The sequence below is a fragment of the Globicephala melas genome, chromosome 14 (assembly GCF_963455315.2).
Source record: "Globicephala melas chromosome 14, mGloMel1.2, whole genome shotgun sequence".
NCBI lineage: Eukaryota > Metazoa > Chordata > Mammalia > Artiodactyla > Delphinidae > Globicephala > Globicephala melas.
In genome coordinates, this window is record NC_083327.1 from 38526224 (window position 1) to 38548307 (window position 22084).

Below are 22084 nucleotides of genomic sequence, written 5' to 3' on the forward strand. Positions count from 1 at the left end.
ACCACTTCAACAAAATTATATCTGAATGGGTTATTCAGTTATTTAATCCCTCAATTAAATTGTCTCAAGACCATTTCAATTCCATGTATATGGGGACTATGGATCATACTGAAATGATGAAAAATATGTTACAACTTTTCAGACAGAGACCAAATAGTCACATTTTCTTACCTGGCTAACATAGTACATGTGTTCATCCATCTTTTTTTTTTTTTTTTGCGGTACGCGGGCCTCTCACTGTTGTGGCCTCTCCTGTTGCGGAGCACAGGCTCCGGACACGCAGGCTCAGCAGCCATGGCTCACGGGCCCAGCCGCTCCGCGGCATGTGGGATCTTCCCGGACCGGGGCACGAACCCGTGTCCCCTGCATCGGCAGGAGGACTCTCAACCACTGCGCCACCAGGGAAGCCCTTCATCTTTTGAACAGTTTTAAGGAATTTCTTTTACTAATGGAAACTTCATGTCTCAAGTACTCTTAATTTTCCACTTGGGAAACATCTATTCCAAATAGGAAATTACTTCTAAGAATGTATCTTTGAACACCATTTTTAAAAAAAAAGTTTGCTGGCTAAAAACACACAGCTTCAAGGTACAGCTCTGTTTTAGAAGAAAGGTCTGTGAAAACAAAGACTGGAACTCATGCATGTTACAACTTACTTCCCCACAATTAAAAATTTCTTGTTTTTTGCTTGTGATATTCCCTACACATACTACCCTGCCCCCAACTGGAACAACCATTGATGAAAATTTGAAACATTTCTTAGCTTGTTTGTCATATCTTCTCATCCCTAAAACTTTGACAGAGATCTGTCTTCTGCCTGGAACGTTGCCACCTTCTGGTTCAGCAGAGTCTCTAGGGCATCTTGGGACCTTCTCCTCATCCCCCATCATTACCATTCCAGGTGTTTCTGCCCCAGACATTGGAATCTGCAGTTTCAGTCTTAGTTTTTCTCATCAGAGTACCAGCCCAGTCATTTCCTATTTCAGTTTCCACTGAAGAACCTCTGAAACACCTGCCAATAGAAGCAACTTGAAAATTGTTAAGTCTGGCTCCCTTCCTTTTATTTTTAAAATTTTTATTTATGTATGTATGTGTGTGTATATGTATGGCTGTGCTGGGTCTTCATTGCTGCCCATGGGCTTTCTCTAGTTGTGGCGAGCGGGGGCTACTCTTCGTTGCGGTGTGTGGGCTTCTCATTGCGGTGGCTTCTCTCGTTGTGGAGCACGGGCTCTAGGCGCGCAGGCTTCAGTAGTTGTGGCACGTGGGCTTAGTTGCTCCACGGCATGTGGGATCTTCCTGGACCAGGGCTCAAACCCATGTTCCCTGCATAGGCAGGCGGATTCTTAACCACTCTGCCACCAAGGAAGTCCCCCCTTCCTTTTAGACTGTGATTTGTTTCAGTTCCATGGACTAGGCTGCCCAGGGTCCCTGCATAGGTTAGGCTGTGTGCATAACCCCATTGAAACAGTCGATCTCTGGTCACCTACACCAAAGTTTTTATGGACTGATGCCAAACATGGGCCTGCTATACTTTCCCTTCAGTTCCCTGAATTCTCTCATGTGTCTTTTAGAGTCTTCTCCATTCATATCAGTCCTACTTCTGACACTAGTGCATGGTGTCACAGTGGAGCCATGATGGTATTGAAGAGAAGATACCATACAGGTAAACAATGTGAAATTTATTTGGCAGCAAAAGACACAGAAACGCATCCATATGGAGACAGTTGAGTAAAACAGAAGACAACATAGCATATTCTCATTGGAAGTTTAAGTTTTGCTGGCCTGTGAAGCTGACATATAGCACCTGATCAGGACGAGGATCCCAACAGGTCATGTTTATCATTCTTGGGTGAGTGGTTTAGAGAGACTCTGGCTATGTGCCTGCCTGCTTACCGGCTACAATTACCAGGTACAAACCCCAGGACATGCCTGAATGTTCACTGTCAATCAGTGTGAATGAAAGGTCAGTTTCCCATTCTTCAACAAGACCAGACTAGGCCTTCCCGAAGTCTGTTCCTCAGAGGGCGGGGAACAGGATTTCTGCCTCTGGTAATTAGAGAAACTAGTTTCGTGAGGTTCAGACTGTTGATATGGTTAATTCTTAAGTCTGGGGAAGGGAAGAAGACTGTTGGGGACATTTTTGACATTTACAGATTAAATTTTATTCTTAGCATCATGACATGGAACATATAGGTTTATCTACTTAGTCATAAGCATAGTCAAAAACTAAAATATTTACAGATAAAATAATACAGTGTATGGGATGTGCTTTAAAATAAGCCAGGGTGGGAGAATTAGGGGGAGGTATAGTTGAAGCAAGATTGGCCATCTATTGAGTGGGTGATTGTTACATCAGGTTTATTATACTGTTGTCTTTACATGTATATATGTGTGAAATTTTCCACAATAAAAAGTTTTTTTTAAAAAAGGTACAAATTTCTCTATTTTTTTTCCGGATTATGCTAGCGAGAGTTTTATTAGTTCTATTCATCTTCTCAAAGAAACAGCTTTGTTTTATTCTCTCTGTTGCTTTATGTTTTATATTTTATTGATTTCTTTTCATTTTGTCGATAGTTTCCTTTGCTGTGGAAAAGCTTTTAAATCTAAATAGATCCCATTTGTTTACTTTTATTTCCTTTGCTTTAGAGGACAGATCCAAAACATATTGACAAGATTTATGTCAAAGTGTGTTTGGCCTAGTTTTCTTCTAGGAGTTTTATGGTTTCTGGTCTTACATTTAGGTCTTTAATCCATTTTGAGTTTATTTTTATGTATGACATAAGAAAATGTTCTAATTTCATTCTTTTACATACTTTGCCTATTTTTAAATTGGGTCATTTGTCTTTTTATTGTTGAATTTTAAGTGTTCTTTATGTATTCTAGATACAAGTTCCATGTCAGATACATGATTTGCAAAAATATTCTCACATTCTTTTTTTTTTTTTATTTTGTTGATGGTGTCCTTTGAAGCACAAAACTTTTAAATTTTAATGAGGTTCAATTTATTTTTTCTTTTGTTGCTTATGCTTTTGGTGTCACATTTGAGAAACTGTTGCCTAATCCAAGGTCACAATGATTTATGCCTATGTTTTCTTCTAAGAGTTTTATAGTTTTAGCTCTTATATTTAGGTATTTGGTCAATTTAAAGTTATTTTTATATGTGGTGTGAGGTAGTGGTCTATCTTCTTTCTTTTGCATGTGGATATCTAGCTGCCTCAGCACTATTTGTTGAAAAGACTATTCTTGCCTTACTGAATTGTATTGACCCCCTTTTTGAAAATCAACTGACTGTAAATGTAAAGGGTTATTTCTGGTCTCTCAATTATTATATTCCATTGATCTATTTGTCTAACTTTATGTCAATACCACACTGTCTTGACTGCCATAACTTTGTTCTAAGTTTTGAAATTAGGAAGTGTGAGTCCTCCAGCTTTGTTTTGTTTTGTGTTCAAGATTGTTTTGGCTATTCTGGGTCCTTTGAATTTCCGTATGAATTTTAGGATCAGCTTGTCAAGTTCTACAAAGAAGCCATCTGGAGTTTTGATGGGGATTGTGTTGAATTTGTAAATCACATTGGGGACTACAATATGAAGTCTTCAGATCCATGAACATGTAATGTTTTATTCGTTTTCTAGGGCTGCCATACAAAGTACTGCTAACTGATATCTTAGAAAGCAGAAATTTATTCTCTCATTCTGGAGGCTAGAAGTCTGAAATCAAAGTGTTGGCAGTTTGGTTCTTTCTGGGCAGTATGGACAATCTGCTCCATGCTTCTGGTGGAGTTCTTTGGCTTGTAGGTGCATTGCTCTAGTCTCTGCCTTTAGCTTCATATGCTATTTTCCTTGTGTGTGTGTGTGTGTGTGTGTGTGTGTGTGTGTGTGTGTGTTCTAAATTTCCTCTTCATATAAGGACACCAGTTATCATGTTAGGGACAACTCAAATCCAGTATGGCCTCATCTAAGCTTAATTACATTTGCAAAGACCCTATTTCAAAATAAGGTCCCATTCGCAGGTATTGGGAGCTAGTACTTTAACATCTTTTTGGAGGACACAATTCAACTCATAACAGCTGTCTTTCCATTTATTTTGGTCTTCTTTAATTCCTTTCAACAATGTTATATAGTTTTCAGTGTATAAAATTTGCAATTCTTTTGTTAAATTTATTCATAAACATTTTATTCTGTTTTAAACTAGTGTAAATTGAATTGTTTTCCTAATTTCCTTTTTGGTTTGTTCATTGCTACTGTATAGCAATGTAATTGATTTTTTTTAAAACATCTTTATTGGAGTATAATTGCTTTACAATGGTGATTGTAATCGATTTTTGTGTATTGATCTCGAAACCTGAAACCTTGCTAAACTTGTTTATTAGTTCTAATAGTTTCTAGTAGATTTCTTAGGATTTTCTAAATATAAGATCATATCATCTGGAAATAGAGATAGTTTACTTCTCCCTTTTCAATCTGAAAGCCTTTTATTTATTTTTCTTGCCTAAATTTCCTGTCTAGAACCTTCAGTGAAATGTTGAATAGAAGTGGTATATTCTATCATAGAGAGTGGACATCCTTGACTTATTCCTGAGCTTGGGGGAAAGACTTCAGTCGTTCACCATTAATTATGATGTTAGCTCTGGGTTTTTCTTAGATGCCCTTTATTAGATTAAGGACATTCCCTTCTATTCCTAGTTTTTGAGTGTTTTTATCATGAAAGGGTGTTGGATTTTATCAAATGCATTTTCTGTTTCTATTGAGATGATCATGTGGTTTTTGTCCATTATCCTATTGATTGATATGGTGTATTTTATTTATTGATTTTTGGATTTTAAATCAGTCTTGCATTTTTGGGATAAATCTCTCTTGGTTGTGGTGTATAATACTTTTTATATATTGCTGGACTCAGTTTGCTAGCATTTTGTTGAGGATTTTTGTGTTTATACTCACGAGAGATATTTGTCAGTAGTTTTCTTTTTGGTGGTGTCTTTGTCTGATTTTGCTATCAAGGTAATACTGGCCTCATAGAATGAGTTTTGAAGAGATCCCTCCTCTTCTGTTCAGATTTTATCTTTTTTCTTGAGTTGGCTTCAGTGGTTTGCGTCCTTCTAGGAATTTGCCCATTTTATCCAAGTTATCTAATTTGTTGGTACACAGTTGTTAATAGTATTCCCTTATAATTCTTTTTATTTCTATAAGGTTGGTAGTAATGTCCTCTCTTTCATCCCTGATTTTAGTAATTTTAGTTTTCTCTCTTTTTCTTAGTCCATTTAGCTAAATGTTTGTCCATTTTATTCAGTTTTTCAAAGAACTAACTTTTGGTTTTATTGATTTGCTGTATTATTTTTCTATTCTTTATTTCATGAATTTCCACTCTAATCCTTATTATTTCCTTCCTTCCACTTGTTTTAGGTTAATTTTATCTTTGTCCACGGTCTTATGATAGAAGTTAGGTTGTTGGTTTGAGACTTTTCTTCTCTTTTAATGTAGGCATTTATAACTATAAATTTCCCTATAAGCCTACTTTTGCTGCATCTCATGAGTTTTGGTATGTTATGTCTTCATTTTCATTGTCTCAAAGTATTTTCTAATTTTCCTTTAGATTTCTTTTTTTGACCCGTTGGTTATTTAGGAGTGTGCTGTTTAATTTCCACATATTTGTGAATTTCCCAAATAACTGTCTGTCACCAATTTCTAATTTCACTCCACTGTGATTAGAGAACATTCTTTGTATAATTTCAATTCTTTTTAATTTATTTAGGCCTGTTTTATGGCCTAGGATATGATCTTTCTTTGAGAATGTTCCATGTGCAGTTGAGAAAATGTATATTCTGTGGTTATTGAGTGGAGTGTTTATATAGATGTCTGTTAGTCTAATTTGTGTATAGTGTAGTTCAAGTCTTATTATTTCCTGTTGATCTTCTCCCTAGTTGTTCTATCCATTATTGAAAGTTGGATATTGGAGTCTCCAACTATTACTGTTGCATTGTCTGTTTCTCCCTTAAGTTATGTCAGTTTTTGCTTCATGAATTTTGAGGGCTCTGTTTCTAGGCACATATATGTTTGTAATTGTTATATCATCCTGATGGATTAATACTTTTATCATTATAAAATATTCCTTTTAGTCTCTAATCACATTTTTGTTGTTGTTTTAAAGTCTGTTTTGTCTGATATTAGTAGTGGTTGCTTTTCTCATGATGTATCTTTTTTTCATCCTTTTACTTTCAACCTATTTGTATCTTTGAACCTAAAGCTATCTCCTGTAGATAGCATATAGTTGGAACTAGCTTTTTTATCCAGTCTACCAATCTCTGCCTTTTGATTAAATTGTTTAATTCATTCACAAATTATGTTATTATTGATATAATTGGATTTACATCTGCTCTTTTATTTTTCATTTTCTTTATGTTTCATGACTTTCTTGTTTCTCTGTTCTTCCTTTACTGATTTCTTTTACATTAAGTGAATATTTTTAGAGTAATATTTTCATCCTTTTAATGATTGTTTTCCCTTATATTTTTTGTCATTTTTTAGTGAAGAACTTTTATCTCTATGAGAAATATAAAGTTTCATTCAAACTGAAATGTTGTCTCAAATTCAAAATGAAGCAATGCATGTTGCTATATATTTTGATAATTAAAATATCAGTAATAGTAATGAAACTTTACCCTAAGACCACCAGTAGGGAAAAGGTCTCTATGGTGGGAAAATATAGTTGATTCTCAAAAGTAGATACACAGTAGTATCTTTGTCATAAGAGCTCCTGTTGATATTTTATCAATGAGTAAGGCTCTTTGACATTGCAGTCTTACAACTGTATATTAGTAAAATACAACTGTAAGAGTTTTCTGCTTTATGTACTATAGGGCATAGTCAGGTAGGCCATTTATTATGTGTCTTAAAAATCACAAAATTATCCTATTTGACATAATTTAGATGTACATTTAAATATTAATTAATCTTATATTAACACAAGGACTGCTGAATTAAAAATTAATTTCAAGGATTTGAAACTATTTGAAACACCACCTAAAAAGTGGGAAAGCAGCGAAAGAAGTCCATCTTGTATATATTTTGGTATCAGTTTCCATCAGTCAGCTCAGCACACCTTTTATCTTCTATTCCTTTATTGAACTGTAATTTGACAATAGCATGTTACAGTGTTTGTTTTCCAGCAGGCCAGACAGAACCAGAATAGAGCTGGCTCACCATTTCCAGCTAAGCACATTGACAAAGTATTCAATTATATGACTGTACTCATCTAGTAAAGTATAAATAAGCTATATATACAACATGTACATGAGTAGATAATATATATACTTATACATAGAAAGTTGCTAAATTTCCTTAGAATTCTTGTCTTGTTATTTCATCTTCAAATATATCACATTTATAACTAAAAATCTTCAACATAAGTAAAGCTGATCCAGCAGAAGTCCTATATCTTTAGTTAGTTTTGCTGTGTACCTTTTTTATACCTATTAAAACTCCCTGGCCTCTCTTTCTGAGGTGGATGTGACTATCTTCTTCACCTAAAGAGGAGTTAGAGATTCTTACTCTCCAGCTTCTTCTTCATTTTTATTGTTGTTGTTTAAAATATTTAATCATTGTAGCCTTTCTGAAATTTTATGAAAAATAATTATTTTTAGATCTACCAAGTTGCAATTTTACATGTTACACCACTGATTTATTTGGGGGGAATGCAATATATAGATTTAGTAGAAATTTTATGTAGAGTTTGGGGCTGAGAAAGGGGGAGGTGATTAAGGTCTGGAATTTGAGAGCTAAAGGTGCTAGATCCCGCTTGCTGCATTATGCATAGGTCAAGATTAATGGAACCAGTTAAGTTACTCTCCAGGTGATTGAGAAGGGTGGGAAATTTAGAGACTGAAATGGATCTCTGAACAGTCAATTAAGCCTTTGAGTGATTGAGAAGAAGATAAATACTAGGACAAAATCCATCCTAACAACTGGTTCTGTTATGTAAAACAAACCTACAGTATTTGAAATGCAACCAAGTCCGTTTTATATTAAGGCGAGTATAAACCAACTTAATCTTAGACCTGCCTCCAGCCCCAGATTATGTTTGGTATGAGCACAAAGAGCTGTACAGCATGAATGCACAAGGAATCAGTAGAGTGAGAAGGCTCACTGCCAGGGAAGTTTGGCACAAGAACTCTAAGAGGAAGGGGAAATTTCTCCCTCGTTGAATCAACTTTGGCTCTCTGGAATAGAGAACATGGAGAGAGAGGGGCCAAGGAAAGCCAACCCTATTCTACTTGTTGATACCTTAACAAGCTGTTGATTTATAAAAGGGGATAAAGGGGTAAAGTGTGGGTAGCATTCTGTTCCTCTGAGTCAATCCTAATGAAGTAGGAGGTTCTTGAAGAAATTAATTTCCATTTAAATTCATGTGTGACCCTCTTCTAGAAACCTCCACTTGTTTTGGAATTTTTGTAGAGAATTTCAAATGATTCAGCAACAATAAGGTCTTTTTTGACATATTCTATTTCTTGAGTGTAAGTCTTATGTTGAATGCCTTATTTCAGCTATAGAAATTTTCTCAAAATTGAAATGACTGATTACTTTCCTCTCCGTTTACTAATTTATTATGGAATAATAAATCATGATTCTTATACTTCCGAAGCAGTCAGGCTTTTAATCCAGGGTACTGTACTCCAGGATTCCTATGCCAAATTTCCTGGCAACGAAACAGTGGTCGATTCCAGGGCTTTTCTGACTTAAAGACAGAGTAGTTCTACTCAACAGAAAATGGAAACTTGCCCCTCCAGTGCAGTTTCTGAGCTTAACAAAAGGTGACAGAAGCAATGAAATGGGTGGATTTTACCCAGAGCATTTAGAACAAAGGAAAAAGAGTCTGTGCTCTGCTTGGGCCCCTCACACTCTGCCCCCCAACAAAAAGCATTTGAAAAGAGTGATTCTGCTTCTTCTTCAGAATGACTTTTAATTCTCTTACCATGGTCACCTTTTGATTATCTGTGAGCAGATTATTTTCTTTTTTTTTTTTAATTTTTATTGGAGTATAGTTGCTTTACAATGTTGTGTTAGTTTCTACTGTACTGCAAGGTGAATCAGCTATACGTATACATATATCCCCTCTTTTTTGGATTTCCTTCTCACTTAGGTCACCACAGAGCATTGAGTAGAGTTCCCTGTGCTATGCAGTATGTTCTCTTTAGTTATCTATTTTATACATAGTATCAATAGTGTTTATATGTCAATCCCAGTCTCCCAATTCATCATCCGGTATTCATGGATACCGGTCCCCTTGGTATCCATACGTTTGTTTCTACGTCTCTGTCTCTTTTTCTGCTTTGTAAATAAGATCGTCTATACCAGTTTTTTCAGATTCCACATACATGCGTTAATATATGCTATTTGTTTTTTATTTTGCATCTTATCTGCTCTACATAGCATCCAACTGGTGGGGCAGTTACCCAGAATTAAAGCCCCTTAAATTCTTTATCCCTACTCACTTGTAGGAGCTTATGTTTCTGTCTCCCCTCATGAGAGAAAAGGGGATACAATTCAAAGCATCTAAGCTTAATTCCTGTATTTTTTCCTGATCATTTTGATACTACTCAAGGCACTCTTCCTTAAGATATGGCTCTGTGGTTAAAATTGAACTACACAAAGCTAAGCAGAACATGTTCTTCCATCCATGTGACATGATATTCTTGTAGCCCCAGAAGAAAACTCTGAATTTATCTCCCCTTTTACATTAAAAAAATCATGTTTAATTTAGTGCCCTCTTTAGGCTGTAGCTTTTCCATGCAACTGCCTTTGACTACCAGGCTTTATCCCCCCTCAGTTTTATTGGTTAGGCTGAAATATTTTTCAAGTATGTTTATAATTTTCAGTTATGTTTATAATTATAATGTGATAACTTTAATCACTGTATTTTTGTATAATCTATATCCTTGTGTGGTTTTTGTACATTCGTTTTCTGAATATACCTGTTGCCAACCTTGGGTTGTATGTTCCAAACTTGATTTTTTTTTTTTGAAACTAGCTGACCCTCATCCCTTTTTAGAGTTTCACAGACATGGTTGTATTTCTGGGTATAGATTTTTAGTGTAAGGTAATGCTGCTGTCTTTTTGAATAGTTTCACTGGAAAACTGACAAGAGAGCCCTGGAGTTGCAGACTCACTGCTGTCCCTCTAGTTTTTCTCCATTATAAGTGAATCACCACCACCACCACCAGCCCCATTTTGAAGTTAAAGGCATTTTCTCTGGCTGAAATTTTTACAATAAAGTTGCATTCTTGAAATTTCCTACTTAAAGAAGTCCAGAGATCTTAGGTGTTTTTAATAATAGATTTACAAATTTTCATGTATATCATAGTGACATTTTACCAAGAAAATGCTTCTGGATTAACTTGCATTGATTGTATTTTTATTCCATTTCCAAAAATGATTTGCAGCAACTTAGATTAAAATTATTTATCATGCCTTCACCATAATCACTAAAATGGAAGAGATGGAAAATACAGAGTATTGGCAAGGATGTGGAACAAGTAGAATTTCTTGTACACTGCAAGTGAGAGAGTAAATTGCTACAACTCCTTTGGAAAACTGCTTGGCAGTATCTACTAAGCTGAATGTAGATATACCCTATGAATAGCAATTCTACTCCTAGTTATATACCCAGCAAACATGTATACATGAGTTTACCAAAAGGCATGTACTAGAATGTTCACAGTAGAACTATTCACAGTGGCCCCAAACTATAAACTACACAAATGTTCATCGTTAGGGACTGAATTGTGTTCCCCCAAAATTCATAGGTGAAGCCCCAACCCCCAGTGGGACTGTATTTGGGGATAGGGCCTTTAAGGAGGTAATTAATTAAATGGGGTCATATGGGTGGAACCCTAATCTCATAGGACTGGTGTCCTTATAAGAAGAGGAAGAGACACCAGAGGAAAGACCATGTGAGGACACAGCAATAAGATGGCTACCTGCAAGCCAAGGAGATAAATCTCAAAAGAAATCAAACCTAAAAAAAAAAAAAAAAAAAAGAAATCAAACCTGCCGACACCTTGATCTTAAGACTTCCAGCCTCCAGAACTGTGATAAAATAAATTTTTGTTGTTTAAGCCACCAGTTTGTGCTATTCATTTGTGGCAGCCCTAGCAGACTAATACACTCATCAACAGTAGAATGATAATAAACTGTGGTATTTTCATGCAATAGGATATTACTGTACAGAAACAAAAATAAATAAACTACTTCTACATACATGGATGAATCTCACATAATATTGAGTAAACAAAGCCAGACACTTGCTAATAAAGGAAATGAGTTTATATGAAGCAATATGTACCCTAATATCCAATTTGAAAATGATTTAGGACACACTGTCATTGATTTGATCAATGTCAGTGCAAAATGAAAGACACTTTCCTATGTCTGGAATATTTGTTAACCAGCAAAGGTCAGGACTATCAGATTCGGTAATTAATACTTCGTGTTTTAAAAACCTTTAAGAAATAATAAAAATAAAAACGTTAAAAATGGTGACTTTCACATATTAAACTTCTGATGTATTTAAATTTTAAAATAATTTTATTTAGCATTTATTTTGTGTTAATGTTTCCTTCTAGTGTTTTCTACTATCATAAGTCTTTATCAGGTAGAGATCATTCTAACATGTTACTGAAATACATAATCTTGTCATAGTATATTGACTTATACTAGTGATAAGCCATGAATTTATTATTATTATGGAGTTTTTTGGACAGAAAACTGCTGAAACTTGTAGTATAATCCTATAATAGAAAAATGGTTCACTGTTTATTATTATGGGCACATTATTTGAGAACACATAAAGTATTGTGATAAATACAGAATTACTTAGGATTTCAGGAATTTTCCAGATTAATATGTTTTGGGAATTTGGAAACACTTTTTCTGGAATTCCCCGATTTTCCAGCTGTGTGATTACCTGCAACTCTCCTCTAGTTCTTCATGCCATAAGGACTGTAGGTTTTCTGTTGGAATTTTAGTTGCCCTGAGCAGTACTGATTTTATTGTCTTTAGTCTGAAAAAGCTGGAAAAATGAGTAACACTTCTCCCAAGTGTCAGCTTCTTCTAGAATCTGCCTGCTTCTGTTCACTTTCCAGTGCTTTCAGGTAACCTGTTTCTGTACTTTGTGCAGAGTTTACAGCTGCCCATCAGCAGGAGAGTCAGCTAGGGCAGAGCTTAGTTTGCCCTACTAGAAGCATAACTCTTCTCCCTGTTCTGATAGAGCACAATTTCTACTATCTTCTTGAGAAGACTGCATGGGAAATATATTTTTTGAGGGCTCATCTGTCCAAAAATGTCCTTATTTTACTTGATTAATAGTTTGACTGGGCATGGGTAGTTTGACAATAATATTCCCTTCAAAACTTTTAGGCACTATGCCATTATCTTCACGTTTCCATTATTGCTGTTGCAAAGTTCGATGTGAAAGTTTATTGATCTTTTGTATTTGACCTGTTTTTCCCTTCTGAAGTTGTTAGGATATTCTTTCTTTATTTCTAGTTTCCTGAAACTTCATAATAATGTGCCTTAGAATGGAGCTTTTCCCCCATTCTTTGTGCTGGGACTCTTTCAATTTAGAAAATCATGTCCTTCAGTTCTAAGAAATTTAATGTTCTTTCTTTCTTTGATAATTCCTCCCCCCTCCCCCCCGCCAATAGTCTTTAGAACACCTCCTGGTTAGATATTGAACCTTCTGGATTTTATTTTCCATCTTTTTGTCTTTCTGCTCTATTTTCTGAAAGATTACTTCAACCTTTTCCCCTAAATTTTTTATTTAGCAGTCATATTCAGAGTTCTTTCTTATGCCCAAATTGTCCTTTTTGTTTATAGCATTTATGCAGTGCAATATGCCTATATAATAATAGGCATATTAGAGTGTATTTTTCCCCTTTTGGTCTCTGTATTTTTTTCTTTCCTTCCTCCAAGATCCTTTTCTCTACTTCTTTATTGTGATTTTTATCTTTTATCCTAGAGGATTTCCTTAAATGCCTAGAAATATTTGTTGTCCATTCACAAGAATGAAGCACTGAAAAGCCGATTAGAAGTTCTGTGTGCATAGACAGGGTTTTATTGATTGGTGGGCTTCACTAGATAAGGTGGAAGGTCAGGTTTTCCAATGAAGAACCCCCAAATGTCAGTATCTGCAGGTCTTTTTTTTTTTTTTTTGGCTATTGAGTTTCCTCCAATTTTTCTGTCTACTTCTTGGGATGGAAGCTTCCTGGACTGGTAGGGTTCTGGATGCTGAAGAGGTAAGGACTGTTGGTTTCACTGTTTACTTTGCAGAATTGTAGTACAGTGTCTCTCACCCTTTCTCAATGTTAAAATTGTCCCAGACAGTAAACTTACCAGTTTCAGCTGGAATGGAGGAATTATAGGAGTCTGGCTGTCCAGGTGAAAGGAGAGAATCTAAGGAACTGCCTTTGTCTTATTTTCAAACAATGCCTGTGTTTCCAGCCTGACCCCTCACCTGCATTTTTGAGTATATCTAGTAGTGCCAAACCTTTGGGGAGTTTGTGGTGAGGACTGGATTGCTTTATCTTGGCTCAGTACCCCACCTCCCACCTTCTGATTTCTCAATCTACTAAGGTCCTGTTCATCCAACTAAGGAAAGCAATGCCAGTCTTTTCTTCTTCCAGGCTTCCCTAATCTTTCCAAGTGCTTCTCTAAGAATCACTTTCCCTCATCACTTGTTTTTTGGGGAGGGTAAATAAATCACCCTCTTCTTTCCTAAGGGGAAGGGAGGGAAAAGGTTCTTATCACAAATACTAGACACAAAAGCCAGTGATTCCTGATCCTCTTTCCCCTCCTTAGAAAGACACTGTGGTGTGGGGAATAGGGGGGATTGTGGAGGAGAGTGGCATTTGGAATAGGGCTGGTTCTTCTCATTATTTAACCACAGGGGCAGGAGTCTGGATCCAGTTATTGGTGGCTTATTGGTGGTTCTCTTTAGAAATCTGAGTGTACTCAGCACTTCTGTCCATCAACTTTGAGCCTTAATTACAATTCCAGGACAAGAGGGAAACATTGCACAATGCAAAAAGTGCATAATGATCCATTGTATGGGTGTATCCAAATGTACTTCAAATTCCCCATTATTGGACATTTAGGTTCTTTTTCACTTTTTTGATGTTAGCAGTGTCACAGTGAACATCCTTGGAGTCGTTAAACATTATTATTTCCATAAGTGAGATTCCTATGGGTGGAATAGCTGGGTGATATGATATGCATGTTTTTAATACTTTTATTACATACTATCTGGTTACCTTGAACTCTTGTAACCAGTTTTACATTCCTCCCCGTGGTACATAAGAGGGTTCTTTTTCCCCTTACCTATGCTTGCTCCAGCTATTTTATCTTTTGCCTTATCTCTGCCAGTTTAGATAAAAGTATGGCCTCTCATGATTTTACATTGCATTTTTATCACTAGTAAGAATGAAACACTTTACACATGCTTTTTGCCTACTGAGCTGTTTTTTTTAACGCAATTTGCCTGTTCGGGTCCTTTCACAGTTTTTCTATTGGGGTATTCAATTTTTTATATGTTGGCGTTTTTAATACATTGAAAATATTAGTCGTATGCCATAAATGTTGCCACTATGCTTCCCAATTTGATGTGTACATTTTATTTGTAATATTTTCTGTTATACAGAAAATTTAAATTTTTATGTATTCAGATCTTAGATAAAATGACTTAATTCTGAGTTTCAGTTTTCAGTAAAAACATGATAATACATACTACATGGTAAGGTGGATATGGTTTAGGTAAATTAACTGCTACATAATAGTTGCTCAACAAATGATAGCTTTTTTTATTCCGTGTGACACATTGAAAAAGTTCAGAATCATCCAAATTTTTTACTAGAATTAAAAAACATAGTCAAAGAAGTTTAAACCAGATATGAACCTGAATATTAAGTGAAACTCTGTATCTTTTAGGCCAGTATAGACAGGTAACTTTTAATTTCTCTTTTTTACTAGTCTAATTTTTGTTCTTAAAAAAATTAATGAGCTCTGATTGATGGATCCTCTTAAGTAGGGAAGTCTGAAGTCTGAGTGGAGTGTGAGAAGACTAGTGTTTTCTTCTAAGTTATTGTTAAGGGATTATGAATATATTCATTTCTGGTAATGATTTCTTTCATAGCATCATTATTTATTTTATATCAATATAGATACATCTGATAAAACCAAAATAACACACTAGCCCCTCCTGCTTTTAAGACAATATGCAAATAAGGTTTCTGTCCCCCAGCAGGTCAGTAGAGCTTCTTACTCCCTGAGGTCAAGTGCAATTTGGCTTAGATAGATAACAGTCTGTTCAGTTGCGAGCTACATAAAATGCTTTTATGAATGTTTATTTTTAGGCCACTTTACACCAATAATTTTTTTTAATTTTACATGTTGTAACTTCTGAGTAACTTTTTTTAAAATTAATTAATATATTTATTTATTTTTGGTTGCATTGGGTCTTGTTGGGTCTTCGTTGCTGCTTGCGGGTTTTCCCTAGTTGTGGCGAGCTGGGGCTACTCTTCTTTGCAGTGTGCGGACTTCTCATTGCGGTAGCTCCTCTTGTTGCGGAGCACAGGCTCTAGGTGTGCAAGCTCAGTAGTTGTGGCTCGCAGGCTCAGTAGTTGTGGCACACAGGGTTAGTTGCTCTGCGGCATGTGGGATCTTCCCGGACCAGGGCTCGAACCCACGTCCCCTGCATTGGAAGGCGGATTCTTAACCACTGCTCCACCAGGGAAGTCCCTGAGTAACTTTTTATGATAATATAATAGAATTCTTATAAGGTACTATTATAACAAAAATAATTTTATCATTTCACATATAATTTCACTATAAATGAAATCACATATAGCAATTTCATAGATGTGGCCTAACTAAAGTCTAGTGAGCCATATTTTAATATTATAGTATATTTGAGCACAGAGTAACAAAGAAATCACCACTGAGGAAGTTTATAAGCAATTGTTTGTTAACCAAATATGCTTTGAGAAACGTGACTGTCTTCTATTTTAGTTATTTTTCAGAATTCAGTTCTCCCCCTCTATTAGGTAACATGCCTAACCTAAGGACAGGTTAACTTTCTGAAAGCCAGCAGATGTCCTGGGTGGCTGACATTGCTTTCTTCTTTATATATCCCTTAAAAAGTAGCTCCCTTCTCCATCAGTTGTATGTGTGTACATCTCCATTGCAAGGTGGAGATGATTCCAAATGAATTCCTATGAATGATGTTGGCAAAGCCATCTAAACATACATGTGCTTGGTGTGGGCATTGACATTTACATTGGCTTGTATGATTTCTTTGTACTTTAAAATTATTTAGTGTCTATAATCACTCTTTCTGTAGTGTAATTTTATTACTTTAATACAGCTCTATTCAAATATCATACAAGCCTTTATATAAGTCAAATAGCATTCCCCTGCAAAGCCAACCATTGCAAATGATATTTTTAAGATCCTTGAGGTGGAGTGGTTATTACTTGAAATGTGATAGTTCCAAACCCTTCATAATGACTGTGTGCTTTTACTGTAGAACATTTGAAGAATTAGGTGCTTATGTGTTAAATGCTTGCCACCTGATAATTATCTCAAGGGAGAAATTATTTTGGTTTAGTTTAAGCTTAATCTAAAGAAAAAATAATTTATCATATTAGTTTTCAGTAAGACTTTATTAAGACGGATGTCCAGAATGGAGGTTAATTTCTTCCACTCCTAGATAAGAGTGATTTGTGTGTCAAAATTAAGCATATTGGCAGGTCATCCTGTATAAGTTTATATATAGAGTTGAAGTAAACTTATATTTTAACTTGAAGTTGTTTTTTTAACAATGTTTATTTCTTCTGTCAGTTATTTTTATTTTATTGACTGTTAATTTATCAGTCCTTTTTTTTAAAAAAAAAAAAAGTGAGAGGAAAAAAAGCCATAGTATTATCACATTTGTGTATGTGGGTTCCCTAAACCATATGGTGATTTCTAATTAGAATACAAAGGATTCTTTGTCGAGACTAACTTCATAGTAGCTGCAATGGTGGGCATCACAGAAGGAGAGAGTTTTCTTGAGTTTCCGACAAGGACACTTTTGAGAGAAACTGTGTGGTCTATAATCGTCCTTATACTCAAAGTCTGATAAAGTTATTGATGTGCAGATCAAGTTGGTATTTTGAAGCTGGTAATTTAATTCTGCATGTTTGATCCTCTCAGTCAGTGGCTTGGCTTGATTTTTTTAAAAGGCAGATTCAGTATTTAATTTCACATGTACCCTCGCAGTAGAGATTTCAAAGGATACTTTGCTGGATGCTTGACTGCCTTGTCTATTTGCTCTTGTTTTGCATGCAAGAGAGAGCCAGAAGCCTTTCTTCTCATTGTGTACACATAGTATTAATGGATTTACTCTGCCTGTATCGTCTCATTACTGAAAACAGTCAGAAGCACAGAAGTCTTTCAGTGTATGCAAATAAGGCAGAATCATCTACCTGAGAGTTAATATTCTCTGCTTTTAAGTGTATTCTAAATCTGATGTTTGTATTTAGAGCATAACATCCTGTTCTTTTTTTTTATGGGCAAAAAGCTAAGCAGGCTCAGGCAGCTGTTTGATGTTGGCTTCAAGTGTTATTAATTTCATATTCTATTATTCTTTTCACTGTAGCACAAGTGAAGCTGATGTGGAGGCTGTCATGGATAAGTTGTTTGATGAGCTGGCTCAGAAACAAAATGATTGTACGTAAGTTAATTTCTCTTGAAAGAGAATACATTTAGAACACAATGCCCAATCTCCACTGACCAATTAATAAGTTCCATTGCTGTATATGGGTTGATGCCACACTCAAGTGGCAGTCATTGTATCAGCATTTTGTCTAATTTATGTGTTGAATCATGTGCTATTATTCATCAAGCTATGCATTTCCTATCTGTAAGAGATGAATTTTATAGTAATTATCCAGACAAGATTGAGTCTTTGTTCATGTTCCCATAGTAACTAGACCAAGGATTCTAAAAGTGCAAGGCAGAGAGCTGCGGCTGAATAAAGCCTGTGGAACCATTGCCGACTGCACATTTGAAGAGCTGTGTGAGAGAGTGAGTATCCAGACATGTTCAGACTCATTGGCCTTTTCACATGTTAAAATACTTCATATTTTCCTCTCTTCCTGTTTCAGATTTTAAAATACAATTCACAGAGTCAGAACCGATTTAAAAGTCTCATTAAGAGAAATACTCATGTGTATATACCCATGTGCTTTTTATAGATACTGGCATGAAATTTACTCTTAGAAGGGCTCGAAAACAAAATTAGAAACAGAGAGAACTGTCAGCTTTTGCTGGAAGCAAAACTAAAATCAGCTTTAGGGATATTTTGTAAAAGTCAAACGTAAGAAAATTTTTTAAAAAAATGAGGTGAGGTTAGTACCAGGGGAAAGGAAGATGAAGTAATAATACCATGATCCAAGGAGGTATGACATAAAAGAATTTCCATTCCTTGTTCTTATGGCTCATCTGTTATTGTCATAATATCTGACCTATTTGGGCCAAGGTCAAAGAAAGTGAATTTTTATAACTGTGACATCTATATTATATAACAATATATCCAACAGAGAAAAAAATATGTACATATATATTCATATAAATGAGAAAGATGTTGATTACAGATTAATTATAGATATGAATTCTGTCTTTTTTTTTTTTTTTTTTTTTTTGCGGTACGCGGGCCTTTTACTATTGTGGCCTCTCCCGTCGTGGAGCACAGGCTCCAGACGCGCAGGCTCAGCGGCCATGGCTCACGGGCCCAGCCGTTCCGCGGCATGTGGGATCTTCCGGGACCAGGGCACAAACCCGCATCCCCTGCATTGGCAGACTCTCAACCACTGCACCACCAGGGAAGCCCTGAATTCTGTCTTTTAAAAGCTCTGGGAATTCTCAGTACTCAATGGGTATTCAATTGACTGTAAATCTTGAGAAAAACAAAGCCAGTTACATATATCTTTAAGCATAATACCTCAATTATGTATAAATTATCATTTCAACTAGTCTCTCTGATTTATCTTGAATTTTATGTAGCTAAAAAAGAATTGTTTTTCAGGGGGAAGAGAAAGTATTTTTTATACCTGCTAGCCATTTTATGACCACTTTTCTTAAAAACTAGTGACTTCATTACTTCTAAATTTGTAATTTTCAAACCAGAGAGAGAATCCAATCTACAAATGCTATCACAGAAATAAAGCACTTCAAGACCAATAAGGACTAGGATGAATTAGAATCCTCTGACAAGGTGATAATGTCAGTCTCTGGTTGTAAAGGTTATTCTGTGTGATACGGACGCTTCACACTTCTATTGCATCTATCTCATCAAGGTCCTAATAACCTAATATCTTCAGACATAATTTTATTAAGGCTTCCATTTAAGTTTTACTTACTTTGCCACTTGAGAAAAATCTTATATATCTGAGAAGCTCCCCCCACTTCCATAGAAGGGGACCTAGTGAGGAACGGGGAAGGACAGACCTGTTGTGTCTTGAGGTGGTAAGGCAAAGGTGGTCTCTTGGAGCAGCTACTGAGTATTTATCTCTATTTTTTATGTGCTCATTATTTCAGGAGACTTAGTACCAGGAAAAAGCCACTAATCAGAGACCAACATCTTCATAGTCTACTGTATCGGGGTAGTGAGGAAGAAGATTGATTGGGGCTTTATCTTGAAAAATTAAGATAATACTTATAAAAATAGATATTTTTATCTTATTTGACAAAAATATGGACTATAATAACAACTAAGAACTAAATTCCTAAAATAAATAGTGAACAAATTACTATTTATTTTTGGCATAACTTTCTTGACAAAATTTTAGGATGATAAACTAGTATATCCTACACTTCATGATTGGTTGTTCGAGTACATGGAAAATCATGTTTATAAAAACATTTAAGGATATCATCGGTTTTTTCAAAGTCCTGTTTTAATTCATGAATATTTCAGTTACTTTCTTTTAAAGTTTTTTTTTTCTTTTAAAGTTTTTATGTTGTCACTATCCTTGTTGAGTTTTTTCTTCTTCAGTTAGCCAGATCTTCATTTCTCAGTGGCTTTGCATGGATAGGTTTGCTTTATATACATATTGTAATTGTAGGATGTTTACTGCGTCAGACTGGATGACTGACATTAAACATTGATATGATAGGTTGGATTAAGTACTAGTATTAAGCTGTGATGGAAGTTTGAGGAAGGGTTACATTTTAAAAATTGAAGTATAATTGACCTATAACATTATATTAGTTTCAGGTGTACAACATAATGATTCAGTATTTGTATACATTGCAAAATGATCACCACAATAAATCTAGTTAACATCAGTCACCTTATATAGTTGCAAAAAATTTTTTTCTTGTGATGAGAACTTTTAAGATCTATCTTCTAAGCAATTTTCAAATCTGTAATACAATATTATTAATTATAGCTACCATGCTATACATTATACCCCCATGACTTATTTATTTTATAACTAAAAGTTTGTACCTTTTGACCCCTTTCACCCATTTCTCCCACCCCCCCAACCCCCACCTCTGGCAACTACCAATCTGCTCTCTGTATGTATGAGCTTGTTTTTTTGTTTTCATTTTTTTAGATTCCACATATAAGTGAGACCATACAGTATTTGTCTTTCTCTCTCTAACTTATTTCATTTAGCATAATGCCCTCAAGGTCCATTCATGTTGTTGCAAGTGGCAAGATTTCTTTTTTTTTTTTATGGCTGAATAATATTACAGTATATAGATATACCACACTTGCTTTCATCCATTGATGGATACTTAAGTTGTTTCCATGTCTTGGCTATTGTAAATAATGCTGCAGTGAACATGTGGTGCATATATCTCTTCAAGTTAGTGTTTTTGTTTTCTTTAGATAAATACTCGGAAGTGGAATTGCTAGATCATATCTATATTTAATTTTTTGAGGAACCTGCATACTATTCTCCATAGTGTCTGTACCAATTTACATTCATACCAACAGCGCACAAGTGTTCCCTTTTCTCCACATCCTTACCAACGCTTGTTATTTCTTGTCTTTTTGATAATAGCCATTCTAAATGGTGTGAGGTGATATCTCACTGTGGATTTGGATTGCATTTCCCTGAGGATTAGTGATGTTAAACATCTCTTCATGTATCTGTTGGGCGTCTGTGTTTTCTTTGGAACAATATCTATTCAGATCATCCGCCCATTTTTATTTTTAATTAATTAATTTTTGGCTGCATCGTTGCTGCACACAGGCTTTCTCTCCTTGCAGCGAGGGGGCTATTCTTCGTTGCGGTGCACGGGCTTCTCATTGCAGTGGCTTCTCTTTTCTGTGGAGCACGGGCTCTAGGCGTGTGGGCTTCAGTAGTTGTGGCTCACAGGCTCTAGAGCACAGGCTCAGTAGTTGTGGCACACGGACTTAGTTGCTCTGCGGCGTGTGGGATCTTCCCACACCAGGGCTCAAACCCTTGTCCCCTGCATTGGCAGGCGGATTCTTAACCACTGCGCCACCAGGGAAGTCCCATCTGCCCATTTCTAATTGGATTTTTTTTTTTTTTTTGCTATTAAATTGGATGAGTTCTTCATATGTTTTGGATATTAACCCCTTATCAGATATATGATTTGCAGATATTTTCTTCCATTCAATAGGTTGCCTTTTCATTTTGTTGATGGTTTCCTTTGCTGGGCAGAAGCTTTTTAGTCTGATGTATTCCTGCTTTATTTTTGCTTTTGTTGCTATTGTTTTTGGTGTCAGATTCAAAGAGTCATCACCAAGGCCTAGGTCAAGGAGCTTACTGCCTGTGTTTTCTTCTAAGAGTTTTATGGTTTCAGGTCTTATGTTCAATTTTTTAATCCATTTTGAGTTAATTTTTGTGTATGGTGTAAGATAGTGATCGAGTTTCATTCTTTTGCATATGACTGTCCAGTTTTCACACCACCATTTATTGAAGAGACTGTCCTTTCCCCATTGTATATTCTTGGCTCCTTTGTCATAAATTAATTGACCATATATATGGATTCATTTCTGGGTTCTCTATTCTGTTGTA

At 35.6% G+C, this 22084-nt stretch overlaps 1 protein-coding gene across 8 annotated transcripts in view; it reads left to right on the top strand.

Moving 5' to 3' along the window:
- The window catches only part of AFG1L (AFG1 like ATPase), a 226869-nt gene that overhangs the window by 152211 nt on the left and 52574 nt on the right, over positions 1 to 22084 (top strand). For all 8 annotated transcript variants that reach the window (XR_009558727.1, XM_060283447.2, XM_060283444.1 and 5 more), the window contains 2 exons: positions 17686 to 17756; positions 18013 to 18113. Coding sequence is in view for 7 of the 8 variants with exons in the window: in XM_060283447.2 (XP_060139430.1) it covers positions 17686 to 17756; positions 18013 to 18113 (172 nt within the window). In the remaining variant the exon portion in view is untranslated. The remainder of the gene's footprint in view (positions 1 to 17685; positions 17757 to 18012; positions 18114 to 22084) is intronic.